This window comes from Neofelis nebulosa, chromosome 16 (genome assembly GCF_028018385.1).
Source record: "Neofelis nebulosa isolate mNeoNeb1 chromosome 16, mNeoNeb1.pri, whole genome shotgun sequence".
Lineage (NCBI taxonomy): Eukaryota > Metazoa > Chordata > Mammalia > Carnivora > Felidae > Neofelis > Neofelis nebulosa.
In genome coordinates this window covers 3,446,448-3,460,678 of record NC_080797.1, presented here as the reverse complement: position 1 = coordinate 3,460,678, position 14,231 = coordinate 3,446,448, and the positions used below count along the sequence as shown (strand labels likewise).

The following is a 14,231-nucleotide window of genomic DNA, read 5'->3' as shown; positions in this document are numbered from 1 at the left end:
CAAAAAATAGAAGGCAAGGGAACACTTCCAAACTCATTTTATGAGGCCAGCATCACGCAGATACCAAAGTCGGGCAAAGACACCACAAGAACACTACAGGCCAGTGTCTCTGATGCACGCAGATGTCAAAGTCCTCCATAAAATACTAGCAAACTGAATTCAACAACTCTTCAAAAACAGGGTCCCCCAAGACCAAGTGGGATCGATCCCTGGGGATGCAAGGTAGGTCGAACATGTGAAAATCAATCCGTGTGAGACAGCGTATTCACAGAGCGAAAGATAAAAAAACACAGGATCATCTCAACGGGGGGGGGGGGGGGGGGCAGTGGGAGGGGGGGGAGCACTGGGCAAAGTTGGACCTTGTTAAGCCATTGTTTATTACAGCAACTAACAAAAATATACTTGACCCATACAAGTTCTTCTGTAACAACCGTTTTGAAACATATTTAATACAATTCGCCCGTGTGATTCCACTTATAGGGAACCTAAGACACACATGGAATGGAATACAACGTAGACGAAAAGTGTTTTCTTCCCATCCAGAGCTTGATTGTGCACCCAGCACTATGCTGTTCTGCCTGGCGGGATAACATTTTTTAAGACATTAACCTAGGGGTGCCTGGGTGGCGCAGTCGGTTGGGCGTCCGACTTCAGCCAGGTCACGATCTCGCGGTCCGTGAGTTCGAGCCCCGCGTCAGGCTCTGGCCTGATGGCTCGGAGCCTGGAGCCTGTTTCCGATTCTGTGTCTCCCTCTCTCTCTGCCCCTCCCCCGTTCATGCTCTGTCTCTCTCTGTCCCAAAAATAAATAAAAAACGTTGAAAAAAAATTAAAAAAAAAAAAGACATTAACCTAGATCTTTTTTTTTTTTTTTTTCTCCTGATATTTTCCTCCTCTCCTTTTTAAGCAGTTAATTGTCTCAGAGGGAGGATGGGACTTGACCAAAAACACAGAAATGCCTAATTGTTTTCCAACAACCTAAAGCCAACAGGAGATCCTGCCAGATGCCTCAAAGGCAAACGTCAAGAGGGACAAGGGCTGGGGGCAGGGGGGAGGGGAAGCTGGGCTCACCCAGGCAAGGAATCTGTGAATCCCAGACAGCCCTGCATCTTCCCCAAGGCCCCTGGGAGGGCAGGGGGAGCCCAAAGAGGGATGGGTAGTGGAGAGGAAGATTCCCGCGCGAGGTACAGAGGAAGCAACCAAAAGGGCTCCCAGACAGGCGGGGTGCACGCGCCGGAGAGGATGCCTTAGCAGCTGCCTGTAGGCGCCGACCTGGCCCTGGGCCACCTGATGCCATAGATGCAACCAGGCACGTGCCCATATACCAGGGCAAACAGCTGACTCGAGAAACAGGCAGCCCTCGAGGAGGGGGAAAGAGGGTAAACCCCAAACGAAGACCGTGCTGGGCTCTAGGAATAAACAAAGAGAGAAGCGTCCCCTTTTGCGAAGCGTCGCGTCCTTACTGGCGCTCTTGTCATCCTGCTGTGGGCCTGTTTCTTTGGGGGCGCTCCCGGTGAGAACCCGTATTGGCGGAGAGGCTGGTGGGGGTGGGGGTGCCGTCGTGTTCCCCCTCATCCCCGCCCCCACCCCCCCCAGCGGTCAGCGCCAAGGCGCTGGGGAAAAGGTGCGGCGTCAGGCGGCCAGCAGGGGGCACCAGAGGACCGGCAGTGCCGCGGGGAGGGCTCGCCCACTGGGGGGCGCCGCCCTTCCCTGGAGGGACCCCCGTCCCCAGACCCGGAGGGGCCGAGTCCGCTGCAGGCGCCCGGCGGGGAGCAGAGGGGACAGTGCGGAACCGGGAACCGTGTCCCGCAGCAACGCCTCGAGGTCGCCGCCGTCGCCCCCCACCCCCACCCCGCCCCGGATTCCTCGGCGCCCGCCTCCCCACCCCCCCACCCCCCAGTGGGCCTCCTTGGTCCCCAGGCTCCCCGCCTATCCCCACACGCATCCCTCCCTCGCCCACCACTTGGTTCTCAAGCTCGGGCCTCCTCCCACCCTCCTGCAGGCCCCCACCCCTGCCTCCTTTTCTTCTGGGCCATTTGTCCCAGCTCCAGTCCCTCCCTCACCCCCCCTCACTCTCTCTCTCTCACACACACACACACCTGAACCCCCAAAGACACCCGTCTACCAAAACCCCCTCTTGGGCCATGGCCACCCAGACCCTCCCTCCCAGGCTTGGACACCAGCATCTATTCAGTCCTAACTTCTTCCCCAAGCTCCTGGGGGGTAAATGCAGGAGCAGGGGGGTGGGATTCCAGCAAGACTGGGGTCAGGGGGAACAAGGGTCAGAGAGCAAAGCCTGAGTTCCAGTGGGTGGTCCACAGAACCAGGAGATCCGTTGCTAGGTAACCAGATCTCCCTTCACTTCCCAATACATCATCCTGAGCTGCCCACCGCAGGTGTCCAGCCGTCTTTCCCGGGTCTCGGACACCCACCCTCCGGGGGACCCTGACAAGCAGGAGGAAGGGAGAAGCAAGAGCCCAGCTACCGCCCCCCCCCCGCCCCCCCCCAGCCCCCCCCAGCCACCGGTTCACTGCGAGGATCCCGCCGCCTGGCCCATCGGCTCACACCAGCATGAGCCTGGGCATCATGGAGGAGGACGAGCTGGCCGAGTACTTCCGGCTACAGTATGGGGAGAGGCTACTACAGCTGCTGCAGTGAGTGCCCCCCACACCCCCCACGCCCCACCTCCCAGCCCGTCCCCTCCACTTCCTACAACCCTGCGCCCCTCCCCCCCTCCCCCACCAGTCCTCATCGCCCTGCCCCAGCGTGCTTCCCTGGCGCCAACACAGCCCTGTCCCCTCTCAACACACCGTCCCTTTCACTCCCGTGGGGGACAGGACCCCCTTCCCCCTCCGTGTCCACGGGTTACCGCCAGCCCCGGCCCGCCCCAGGCGCTCGGGACCCACCGGCCTGTCTTGCCCGTGTCTTGGGCAGGAAGTTCCCCAACATTGAGGAGCAGTCGGAGTCCCCATCCATCCGGCTCCTGGAGAAGAAGAAAGAGGCCAAGATCGTGCACATTGCTATGGAGCAGAAGAAGGAGGTGGGGGACTGGAGGCACGGAGGGCAGGAAGGGCCCCGGGGCTCAGAGCCCCGGGACAGTCCTCCTCTGTGTGGGCGGCCAGAGCTGGGAGTCCTGGCGAAGCTTCTGTGTTCCCAGGGAGGAGAGAGGAAGGACCTGAGCCTCGAGGGGAGCAGTGTCCCGGGACCCTGAGCTCCGAACCGGGCAGGCCTGGGGACAGAGGCGCCCTGGAGGGAGGGGCGGGGCGGGGGGAGGGGCCCTCCTGACCTCTCTGCCCTCCCCAACCCCCAAGACGTTTCGGCGCCGGATGGAAACCCTGAATCTGCGTTGGGAGGAGCTGGGTACCAAGGAGGCCCAGCTGAAGGCTCACATCCAGAAGTTCGAGCAGTTCATCCAGGTGTGAGGGGCCGGGGGGAACCCACCCTCGCAAACTGGCCTCCTCCTCCTTGCTCTTGCCCACTCGTCACCCCGGTTGAAAGTCTCTTCGCGGCTCAGCGACGCCTGGGGCTTCTCCCTTCGTGTCCTCAATACTGTTCGTAATTTCCTGTTTCCCTGGTGCACACAGTGTCTCCAGTGAACGAATGAATGAATGAATGGGTGGATGGGTGGATGATGACGAATAAAGGAGTGTGCCGCGGTCAGGGTGAGGCACATGGGGATACAAAGGGGAACCAGGCAGAGTTTTATTCCCCGCCACTCAGCCACCCCTCCGTCCTTGTACTGAAATACCAGGCAGGGGTTGGTTGAAGGACCAGGCCCAGGCATCACAATCCAATTCCTCTCCATCCGTCCTCAGAGGAGGATTTAACCATCCGGATTTGTCCAGACCAGCTCCAGCCAGCACGAACGGGGCCCTGAGGGGCCTGGCCCAGCTCCCAGGGGTGATCCCACGGGGGACCCTTGCTCTTAAGCATTTCCAGTCTTGCTCTGTGTGTAATCCAGGTGGGAAAGAAGCTGGCGGCCTGCGTGTATCCTCCAGGGGTCCAGTCCTTCCCAGTGGCCAGAGAAAAGCTAGTGGCGTGTGGTTGGGGCAGCAGGAGATTTGGGGGTGAGAGGTCCTCCAAATGGCTGCCAGAGGGTCCACAGCGTGGGAATCCTAAAAAAAAAAATTGTTACAAATATGGACCCCTGGGTGTCTGTTTGCTTGCAACCCCGGGGGGACGAGGGGGATCCTGGGCAGCTGAGTTGGTTAACTTTGGCTCAGCTCATGATCCCGTGGTTTGTGAGTTCAAGCCCCGCGTCGGGCTCTGGGCTGACAGCTCTGAGCCTGGAGCCTGCTTCCGATTCTGTGTCTCCCTCTCTCTCTCTGCCCCTTCCCCGCTTGTGCTCTCTCTGTCTCAAAACGAAATAAACATTAAAAAAATATGAAAATAAAATAAAAAGCTCCCCAGGGGATTGTGATACGCAGCTGGACTTGAGAGCCGCTGGTTTAGGGGACCCTTGATCCTCTGGGGGGCTCCCGGGGCACAGGGCAAATGTCACGTGTGCCTTCACCTGCTTCCAAACACCTTCCATCCGTGTGGAATCCCGGGAGCCCCCGAGGAGGGAAAGGAGCCACATGGGGGCACTGGGAGGGGTGGGTGTGGCCCCTGATCTCTGGTGGAGGGGGGGGGGACTTTGCGGGATGAAGGAGAAGGAGGGTCAGCCCGATGGCCAGAGCTGAGCCTCGTGTCTGTCTTTCAGGGCACCACCTCCTGGGCCTCAGTGCGAGCTATGAGAGCGCGGCCTGGCCCCGCCCGGCCTGCCTCCTGCCCCAGCCCCCTAGGCTTGGACCCCCAGCGTTTCCAAGAGAGGGGCGAGGGCCTCGCGGGGGGGGGGGGGGGGAGGGCAGCGTCAGGGTGTGACAGGTGCCACCTCCCCCCAGGAGAACGACCAGAAACGGATCCGCGCCCTGAAGAAAGCCAACAAGGAGCGCGAGCTGAAGAGGCAGCGGGTGCGCGAGCTGGCCAAGGTCAAGCAGGAGATGGGGGCCCTGCGGCTGCAGCACCAGCGGCTGAGCACCAGGATGCAGGAGTTCTCTGTCTTCAACAAGTACCTGGAGAAGGTGGTGAAGCACTCGGAGGTGAGGGGGGGGCGGGAGCGGCTGGGGAGGGGTGTGTGTGTGTGTGTGTGTGTGTGATAAGCTTTGCTTGCGGCGGGATGTGGCCTGGGCCCAACCCTCCCTGCCCTCGCCCCCGGGTGCGTTTTGTAGACCCGAGAGGTGGTGGAGACGAGGGGAAGAAGTCCTCGAACAGGGGCTCCCCTCCTGTCTCCTACTTTCCTCCCGCCTCTGGGCCTTCCTCCTCAGCCTCCTCCCGGGCTCCTCCGCCCAGCCCCTTCCTTCAGTGGTCCTCCACTTTTCGCCCTGGGCATCCCTGCCCCCCTCAAGGCCTCCCACGGATGCCTCCCAGGCCACCGGTCTCCCCACGCCCCCCTGGTGACAGCAGCAGGCAGGGCCCCCTCCCCAGAGGGAGCCAGTCCTGAAGTGTGTCCTCCGTGGGGGTTGTGGATCCGGGTCCGGAGGGCAGAGCCGGGACGCAAAGGATGCTCCGCTTTTTAAAGTTCCAGCAGCTTCAGGGGGCGCCTGGGTGGCGCAGTCGGTTAAGCGTCCGACTTCAGCCAGGTCACGATCTCGCGGTCCGTGAGTTTGAGCCCCGCATCAGGCTCTGGGCTGATGGCTCGGAGCCTGGAGCCTGTTTCTGATTCTGTGTCTCCCTCTCTCTCTGCCCCTCCCCCGTTCATGCTCTGTCTCTCTCTGTCCCAAAAATAAATTAAAAACGTTGAAAAAAAAATACTAAAAAAAAAAAAATAAAGTTCCAGCAGCTTCCATGTAGAACTAATTTATCTGTGCGTGAGGCCCAGATCTGTGTTACGCCCTCCATTCTAAGGTGGGTCCATTGTGTAGTAAATGGTTCAGTTCGTCCCGGGGGAGGGGGGGGGAGGGGGGGCTAGTGAGGGAAGACCACATATCAAAGCAGCAGATAAATGATAAGATAGGACTCATCCTCGCCCCTCCCCCTCCCCCCCCTCCTCCCTGCAGCCATCAATCAGCAGATCTGGCCTATCCTGCCTCTGAAATATTTCTGGAATCTGGCCCCTGTCCCTTCCCCATCCAGACCCCCAAGGTACCTCAATCCCTCATCCGGAGGAGTTCAACACAGCCTTACTCCTGGTCACCAGCCTGTCCCTCTTTCTACAGCCAGCGTGACCCCCCTGCCCCTCTTTCTTTCTTTTTCCTTCTTCCGTTCTTCTTTCCTTCTTCCATTATGTCTTCCAAAATATTCTAAGCATACTGAAAAGTACAGAGAAATATATCATAGCACCCAAGTAGGCATCACAGCTTTGCAAATCTTAATATTTCCCCCCAGTTCTGTTTCCTTAAATAAAACCCTGTCTTTAATTGAAAGCCCATGGGAGCCCCCCCCCCTTCCAAACCCCATCCTCCTTCCCCTCTTTGCGGAGGTAACCAGTATCCTGATTTTTAAACTGCTCATTCTCATGCCTGCTTTTATTATTTTGGTGACGTATTACGTATCCAAAGATCCAGGGGGCTCAGTTGGTCGAGCATCCGACTTCAGCTCAGGTCATGATCTCACAGTTCGAGCCGCAAGTCAGGCTCTGTGCTGATGGCTCTGAGTCTGGAGCCTGTTTCCGATTCTGTGTCTGCCTCTCTCTCTCTGCTCCTTCCCCTGCTTGCGCTCTGTCTCTCTCAGTCTCTCAAAAATAAATAAACATTAAAAAATGTAAAAATAAGGGCGCTTGGGTGGCTCCATTGGTTAAGTGACTTCGGCTCGGGTCATGATCTCGCGGTCTGTGAGTTCGAGCCCCACGTCGGGCTCTGTGCCGACAGCTCAGAGCCTGAAGCCTGCTTTGGATTCTGTGTCTCCCTCTCTCTCTGACCCTCCCTCAGTCACGCTCTGTCTCTCTCTCTTTTTCAAAAATAAATAAATATTTAAAAAAATTTTTTTAAAAAGCCGAACAGAAAAGAGAACATACGTATGATCCTGCTGATATATTTAAAAAGAGGCACAAGTGAATCCTTGGTGATAGAATCCACAATTCTGGTTTCTCTGATAGTGGGCAGGCAGCTACTGAACCATAAGGGGGTGGTTCTGTTCTGGAAGGAGCTGGAAATGTTCTGTCTTCCCTTCTTCACGTATTAGTGAGAAAACTACCACCGGGAGAAAGATATCATAGACGGGCTCTTCCTTTCATCAGCTACCTTTGATGACCTCGTGAGTCCTAAGGGAAAGGCTTGTTAAGTGCCGGCTCTGTATTCCAGTTTTCACCTTAATGAACGGATTCTCTGGCAGCTTCCAAAAGTGACCTGTAATGTTGTTGGTATCGTTACGAATTCGTGGGTTGTTGACACATTTGGTGTGCTGTGATCCTTTGCGCTCACTCTAGCTGATGTTTCAATGTCCTGTCTTTACTTGTTTATTTTTTAAGTTTATTTGTTTATTGGGGGAGGGGCAGAGAAAGAGAGAGAGCGAGAGAGAGAGAGAAAGAGAGAGAATCCCAAGCAGGCTCCACACTGTCACCACAGAGCCCGACGCGGGCAGGGCTTGAACCCACGAACCTCGAGATCACGACCTGAGCCGAAATCCAGAGTGGGACGCTTAACCGACTGAGCCACCCAGGTGCCCCCAGAGTGTCCCATCCTTAAACAGCGGGAGCCTCTGCAGGTGGGCACCCCAGTCCCTTTGACATCAGCACTGAGTACCCTTGGGAGCTCCGTTCAACTTAACTGTCATGTGCTCTTGGGTCGTGGACTCGGTGAACTTCCAGAAATGCAGACATAACGTTCTCTCTCTGCTTCTTAGAATCCTTGAATGGAGGAAGTCCACTCTCCTCTTCCGGGTTCACGGGGCACTTCTTTTTTTTTACTTCCTGCAGGTGGACCTCTCCGTCCCCATCTTGAACCCAGGCTATTCGTCCTAAACCTGCCACACACCCCCGCCCCTCCCCTGTCATCGTTGGGCTGGCTGCTCCCTTACCTGTCCTCGCCTTCCCCCACCTGCCCCCGCCTGGCCGGCTATGTTCATACCTCTGGCCTCACTTTGGCCACCCCAGGAAACCTTTGCTGGCTGTCCCCACCTCCTCTAATGCCGGGTTGGGTGGTCCCTCCCCCACAGGGGCATGCTGATGGAAAGGCCAACAGGGCACTTCCCGGAACGCCAGTCTGTCGCTGGGAATGTCACGAGATGGAGAAGGCGCTCAGGGCATGTCCCCTGGGCAGCCGGAAGGCCCACTCCGATAAACCCCTGGGGAGGTGAGTTGGCATCCTGGATCGGGTGCCCACGCCACCTTCTACGGAGAGAGGGCCACAGGGCTTCTGTTCTGCTGCCCGTGGTCTGCAGGGTCGGGTCAGAATGTCACGGCCTGGCACCGTGCTGGAGGGGACAGCCGAGCCCGGCAGGCCACCCGCCCCACCGGTGCCCTCTCCAGCCCCCAGCTGGAGGCGGACCTCAGCAAGTGTGAACAAATACCAGAGAGCCTTGGGCTGAAGATACTACCCTACAGTCTTTGGCCGGCCCCATCCTCCAGTCCTAGATAGGGCTTGTCACTCGGAGTTGTAACTCTTTCCCTGTCTGTCTGTCCTCACTCTGTACCACCCCGAGTTTCAGGCTTCCTAAGAGCAGGGTCCGCCTTTCTTATCCCCTGCTTCGGGCCTAGTGCTTAGCATCCGGCCTGGCTTACAAATGGTTCTGGGCACATTCTTGTTGGATACGGTCATTACTGCCTTGGGAGACATCTCAAAATGCATTTCCCCGCTCCCCCCCCCCCCCAAAGCCCCAGCCACCAGGTCCTCTAGAATCCAGCTGGGGGACCTTTGTGCAAAATTCGGGTGCCAGGGACCCCCTCAAACCCCCTCGTGTTTATTAAAACGAACATCTTGGTGGAAGGGAGCCTGGGTGGCTCAGCCTGTTAAGCCTCCGACTCTTGATTTCGGCTCAGGTTGAGATCTCACGGTTCGTGAGTTCGAGCCCCACGTCAGGCTCTGTGCTGACAGTGTGGAGGCCGGTTGGTATTCTCTCTCTCTCCCTCTCTCTCTCTGCCCCTCCCCTGCTCGCACTCTGTCTCTCTCTATCCCTCTCTCTCAAAAATAAAATAAACATTTAAAAAAATGTAAAGCTCCCAGTGATTGCAACATGCAGACCGAGGACCTTAGCTCCCGATTGCACGTGCCCCCGACACCTGTCCCATGGCCCACACCAACCCAGGAGGGCCAGCGGGGGGACTCCTCACGGCCTCTGCCCTTTGCCCTTGGCCGAGGGTCTCCCCACTAGGCTGAGGCATCCAGCCAGGGACCTGGCAGGCGGGCCTGGGGGGCGGCCGTGCTGTGATGGGAGCCCCCTCTGCAGTTCGAGGAGATCCACGAGGTGATTTCACGCTACAAGACGCTGATAAGCATGCACCACGACCTCATGCAGTCGGCGCAGGAGGGCCAGGAGAAGATCGAGCGCGCCAAGGCACGGCTGGCACGCTACATGGAGGAGAAGGACGACGAGATCCTGCAGCACAACAACGAGCTGGCGCGTCTGCAGATGCGCTTTGACCGAGCCCGCAGTGACGTCATCGTCTGGGTGAGCGCGGGGGTGGGGGCTTCTGGGTGAGCAAGGGACACACACACACACCTGCTCATGTCCCGGCCCCGTCACCTCCCCAGGAATCTCGCTGGGCACACATCCAGAACACGGCTGCCAAGAAGACCCTCTTGCTTGGCACCATCAAGATGGCGGCACTGAACCTCTTCCAGATCGTGAGCAAGCAGCTGAAGGAGACCCCTGCCGTGTCCCTGGATGACACCCACAAACAGCTGGACATGGTAAGAGGGGGTGCAGGTGCCCTGGCCAGCTGCCCCGACTGAGCTAAGATGGCTGTCCATTGGTCCAGTGGAAGAATGAACCCCACAGAGCAGTGGTTCTCAAATTTAACAGGATCAGAGTCACCAGGTCAGGGGGGGTACTACTGGTCACCGCCTCCAGAGTCTCTGACTCGGTGGGTCCGAAATGAGAACCCAGGGATTTTCATTTTTCAGCAGGTTCCCAGGTGATGGTGCTGGTCTGGCTTCCACACTTTGAGAACCACGGCGTTAGCGCTGAGACCCTTTTGGCCCCAGTGAACGCGGGCCTCAACGGGGACCCACGATTGAATTCATCGCTGGTGCAAAAACAGTCTTCTTAGATTCTAGAGACGTGCTGAAAGCTCCGTGCCTGGGGCCCACGCTTTGGGAAAAGAGGAAATTGGGGGTGGGGGGAGTCAGCACGTCTAGGAAAGTGTTGGTGTCTGTCTTATTAGGGGCACCCTGAGATTTTTCTCTTTGAAGTAACTAAAAGGAAATTGGAAAGGAAATAACTTTCTCACTATGCTTCAAAGCCGTGTGATGCTGTGTCCATGTGCCACCCCAAATCGTCTCCCTTCCGTAAATCTTTTTTTTAACGTGTATTTATTTTTGAGAGAGAGAGACAGAGCGTGAGCTGGGGAGGGGCAGAGAGAGAGGGGGACACAGGATCCGAAGCAGGCTCCGGGCTCCGAGCCATCAGCACAGAGCCCGATGCGGGGCCCGAACCCACGAACCGCGAGATCAGGACCTGAGCCGAAGTCGGACGCTTCACCGACTGAGCCACCCAGGCGCCCCAGAATCATCTCACTTCCCACCAAAGGCACAGATATCCCGCACTTTGGGGAGCTCTGTACCAGAAGACGGGTTAGCCATACTTCCTGTCAGATGCACAGAACCATGACTAATTATTTGTTCCTTTGGCAAAAGCCTTGAGTGCTGCTGTCAAATAACAGAAAGCTCCTCAAGACTGGACTCTGTGTTTGTTTAGTCGTTTGCTGTATCTCGGTGTCTAGAACAGTGCCTGGCATACAGTAGGCGCTCAATAAGCGTTTGGTGAATGAATACCAAACCCAAGCCAACGAAAGCAATGGGCCAGAAGGCATCTCCCCTATTTAACAACAACAACAAAGCACGCTGACCAGCCAGGAGGAGGGATTTCCTCAACCCAGAGAATCAGCCTGCAGCTCAAAGCACATAGAACAGAATTATCGACAGTTCAAAGACTTCGAAGGCAGTTTGTAAGAAAGCTTGCTCCCGAAGCCACAATTCTCAAATTTTTTGCGAGCAGGAGGCTTGTGCACCCTTCACATTTGTTGAAGACCCTCAAAGAGCTTTTGTTTGTATGGGTTATAGCTGCTGATATTTACCGTAGGAGACATTCAAACAGAAAAATTAAAAATCCTTAATTCATTGTTCAAGGACAACAAGAAGCATGTTAACGTAAATGGCGTTCCTGACGCAAAGCACATTTCCAAAAGAACGCTCTGTGGGACAAGGAACATTTCTGCAAATCCACTTAATGTCTGGCTTCCTGGAGGACAGGTGGGTTCTCCCTTCGGCTTCAGCATTCGTCTTGTTGTGACAGCCTATGTCACAGAAACGTCCCGCTCTGGTAAAAGCCACTGTTTGCTCATGAGCGAATAAGAGAGACAAAGACAAATGATGTCTTAGTGTTATTGAAAAAGGAGCTTAGGGGCACCTGGGTGGCTCAGTCGGTTAAGCGTCAGACTTCGGCTCAGGTCACGATCTCGCGGTCCGTGAGTTCGAGCCCCGCGTCGGGCTCTGTGCCGACAGCTCAGAGCCTGGAGCCTGTTTCAGATTCTGTGTCTCCCTCTCTCTCTGCCCCTCCCCTGTTCATTCTCTGTCTCAAAAATAAATAAATGTAGGGGCGCCTGGGTGGCGCAGTCGGTTAAGCGTCCGACTTCAGCCAGGTCACGATCTCGCGGTCCGTGAGTTCGAGCCCCGCGTCAGGCTCTGGGCTGATGGCTCGGAGCCTGGAGCCTGTTTCCGATTCTGTGTCTCCCTCTCTCTCTGCCCCTCCCCCGTTCATGCTCTGTCTCTCTCTGTCCCAAAAATAAAAATAAAAAACGTTGAAAAAAAATAATAAATAAATAAATGTTAAAAAAAAATCAAAAATAAATAAACGTTAAAAAAAAAAAAAAAAGAAAAGGGTCTTGACACACAGGACTTTGCTGGGGCTCTGCCCCAGCCTCTCCAAGCAGATAACATTTCCAAAGTTTACTTGACCACAGAACCCTCTTGGGGGGCGGAGTGTGATCGCTTATGATAAGAACATAGTTGGAGGAGTGCTGCACTTGTCTTCTCCGTGATCTTGGGGAAGTTACTTTCCTTCAGTGACTCTGTTTCCTCGTTTGCAAAACAGGAATTGTATCTGCAATAGTAACCGTATGGGGAGGGGAACGGGGCTGTTGAGAGTTTTGGACGGTCCGCGTGGTCCCATCCCCAGGAACATCCTTGAAAAGGAGACATTTAATTTGATTTTAATTTTAACGTTTATTTATTCTTGAGAGAGAGAGAGACAGAGAGAGAGGGAGGGGCAGAGAGAGAGGGAGACACAGAATCCGAAACGGGCTCCAGGCTCTGAGCTGTCAGCACAGAGCCCGACACGGGGCTTGAACCCACAAACCATGAGCTCATGACCGGAGCCGAAGTCGGACGCTTAACCGACTGAGCCACCCAGGCGCCCCGAAAAGGAGAGACTTTAGAACTGAGGTCGTAGAGGCCATCTAGGCCAACCTGTTCTCCCCCTTCCCTTCTTAAAGATGAAGAAGCTAAGTGCCAGAAAGATGAACCGATTTCCCCAGGGCCGCGTGAGGAGGCCAGGTGCCCACGTTGCACGCCTTGAAACAGAAGCTTGCGAATAGAACTCAAGCTTCCGTCGATGACTCAAGATGATCATAAGGGGCGTCAGTTCTGGGTTCCGAGCAAACGCCCACCGTGAAGGCTGTTCACTTGTGGAGAGCCGTCTCCCCCCACGCTGCTGGCCCCTGCCCGCCGGAGGCTTCTAGTACCAGGGTCTGCTCCGGCATCCCCTCGCCCCTGCCCTCCCCAGACGGTCAGCTGGACTTCGTACTTTCACCGTGTGTGCCTCCAGGAGTTCCCTGTTTGTGCCTTCTAGTCTGCCAAGCCTGAAGCTTCAACTAGGATAATTGTCAAATAAGGGAAAGTGGCCCTGAGAAATCAGTCACAGGGAGACAGTGAGTCCTTACAAGCTCTGCCCGGCCATGCTCCGTTTGGGGGTGGGGTGGCCTGCCGCTGGCTGGGCTGAGCCCCGGTCCCCTTGCCTTGTTAGATCCAACAGTTTATCCAGGATCTGTCAGACATCTGGACAGAGGTGAGGAGGAAGGAACAACAGCAAGTCCGGGTTTAAGGAGCACCGGTGGTTCCAGAATGTTCTGAGACAGAGACTGAGGGAGCGTAAGGCCCTGGTGAGCTTGTGGCCCACCCAGTCAGCTCCGTCTAGCCCTCTGGGACCCCAATGCCTTCCTGCTGGCGAGCACCCCACCATTTACCCCTTAAGGCCTCAGTCCCTCCCATCCCCGAAAACATTAAATCCTATAAGACGTTTGTTCCTAAGTTCTGTCTCTTTTTGGTTTATTCAGGGGGGAAGAGGGTCCACCGAGGGGAGAAAGACACCCCCTCTTGAAGCTGGCCACTTAGGCTGCCCAGGGACCAGAAAACGAATCTCAGGTCTGGCAGCTCCTAGGCTTTGGACTTGCACACAGAACTAGACCAGCACAGGGTGAGAACGTAGGACCCTTCTTTCCCCTATCACTTCAAAGAAAAGATTCTTTTTTTGAAGTCGGTGTTTCTAACCGGGGTGCAAAGACTCACTAGAAACTGTGGAGGCAGCTTCCCGAGTGGGAGTTCGACAGGTGGGGAGTCTGGAACCCTCCCCAACCCAGCGAACGAGCCCTGCCCTGCTCCCCCTGAGGACCCACAACACGCAGTGTGGTACCGGCAGCACTAACGTGGGTATCGCAGGCAGGCTGCCCGAGGACGCGTCTTAGCGGGCTGGAATGAGAGTTGAAAACCAGCAAAAACTGAACTAAATGCGGACCAATGCAAAGTCTTGCACTCGGGGCCCCAAACTCAAAACCATCAGGGCAGGTCCGAGACCAGACAAAGAAAGCGTTTACGGAGCCTAGACTTGGCGCACATCATCCGGGTGAAAACCCCGTGTGGCACCACCCGTCCTACGGGACAGCACGCTTGCTCAGGGACAAGGTCGCCATTCACGTTCGGTCTGCCTGCCCTGGGCAGGTGCTCAGCTCAGCCAGGCGCCTCTCAGAAAGCCAGAACACCGATGGCTTCCCCTCCGAAGCGGGTAGCAGAACAGGACTGAACAAGGTGATGGGGGGGACGCTG

At 56.3% G+C, this 14,231-nt stretch overlaps 1 protein-coding gene across 2 annotated transcripts; it reads left to right on the top strand.

Moving 5' to 3' along the window:
- The first annotated feature begins 1,746 nt into the window (after positions 1–1,746).
- CCDC42 (coiled-coil domain containing 42) lies at positions 1,747–13,439 on the top strand. Of its 2 annotated transcripts, XM_058703988.1 has the most exons (8): positions 1,747–1,821; positions 2,394–2,651; positions 2,932–3,037; positions 3,309–3,413; positions 4,881–5,078; positions 9,361–9,582; positions 9,666–9,824; positions 13,156–13,439. In XM_058703988.1, exons 2-8 carry the CDS (start codon positions 2,569–2,571, stop codon positions 13,231–13,233), a joined length of 951 nt encoding a protein of 316 aa, XP_058559971.1. In that variant the 5' UTR covers positions 1,747–1,821; positions 2,394–2,568; the 3' UTR covers positions 13,234–13,439. The 2 variants fall into 2 exon arrangements, with proteins under 2 accessions (XP_058559971.1, XP_058559972.1); XM_058703989.1 differs by lacking the exons at positions 1,747–1,821; positions 13,156–13,439 and adding an exon at positions 10,041–10,966 and having other exon boundaries at positions 2,322–2,651.
- Positions 13,440–14,231: the final 792 nt, after the last annotated feature.

What these genes read in the sequence shown, in the direction of transcription:
- CCDC42 (XM_058703988.1), top strand. Translation starts at nt 2,569, where the DNA reads ATGAGCCTGGGCATCATGGAGGAGGACGAGCTGGCCGAGTACTTCCGG. An exon ending in AGGCTACTACAGCTGCTGCA is followed by an intron (nt 2,652 to 2,931) that starts GTGAGTGCCCCC and finishes TGTCTTGGGCAG; the next exon opens with GAAGTTCCCCAACATTGAGG. An exon ending in CCCACAAACAGCTGGACATG is followed by an intron (nt 9,825 to 13,155) that starts GTAAGAGGGGGT and finishes TTGCCTTGTTAG; the next exon opens with ATCCAACAGTTTATCCAGGA.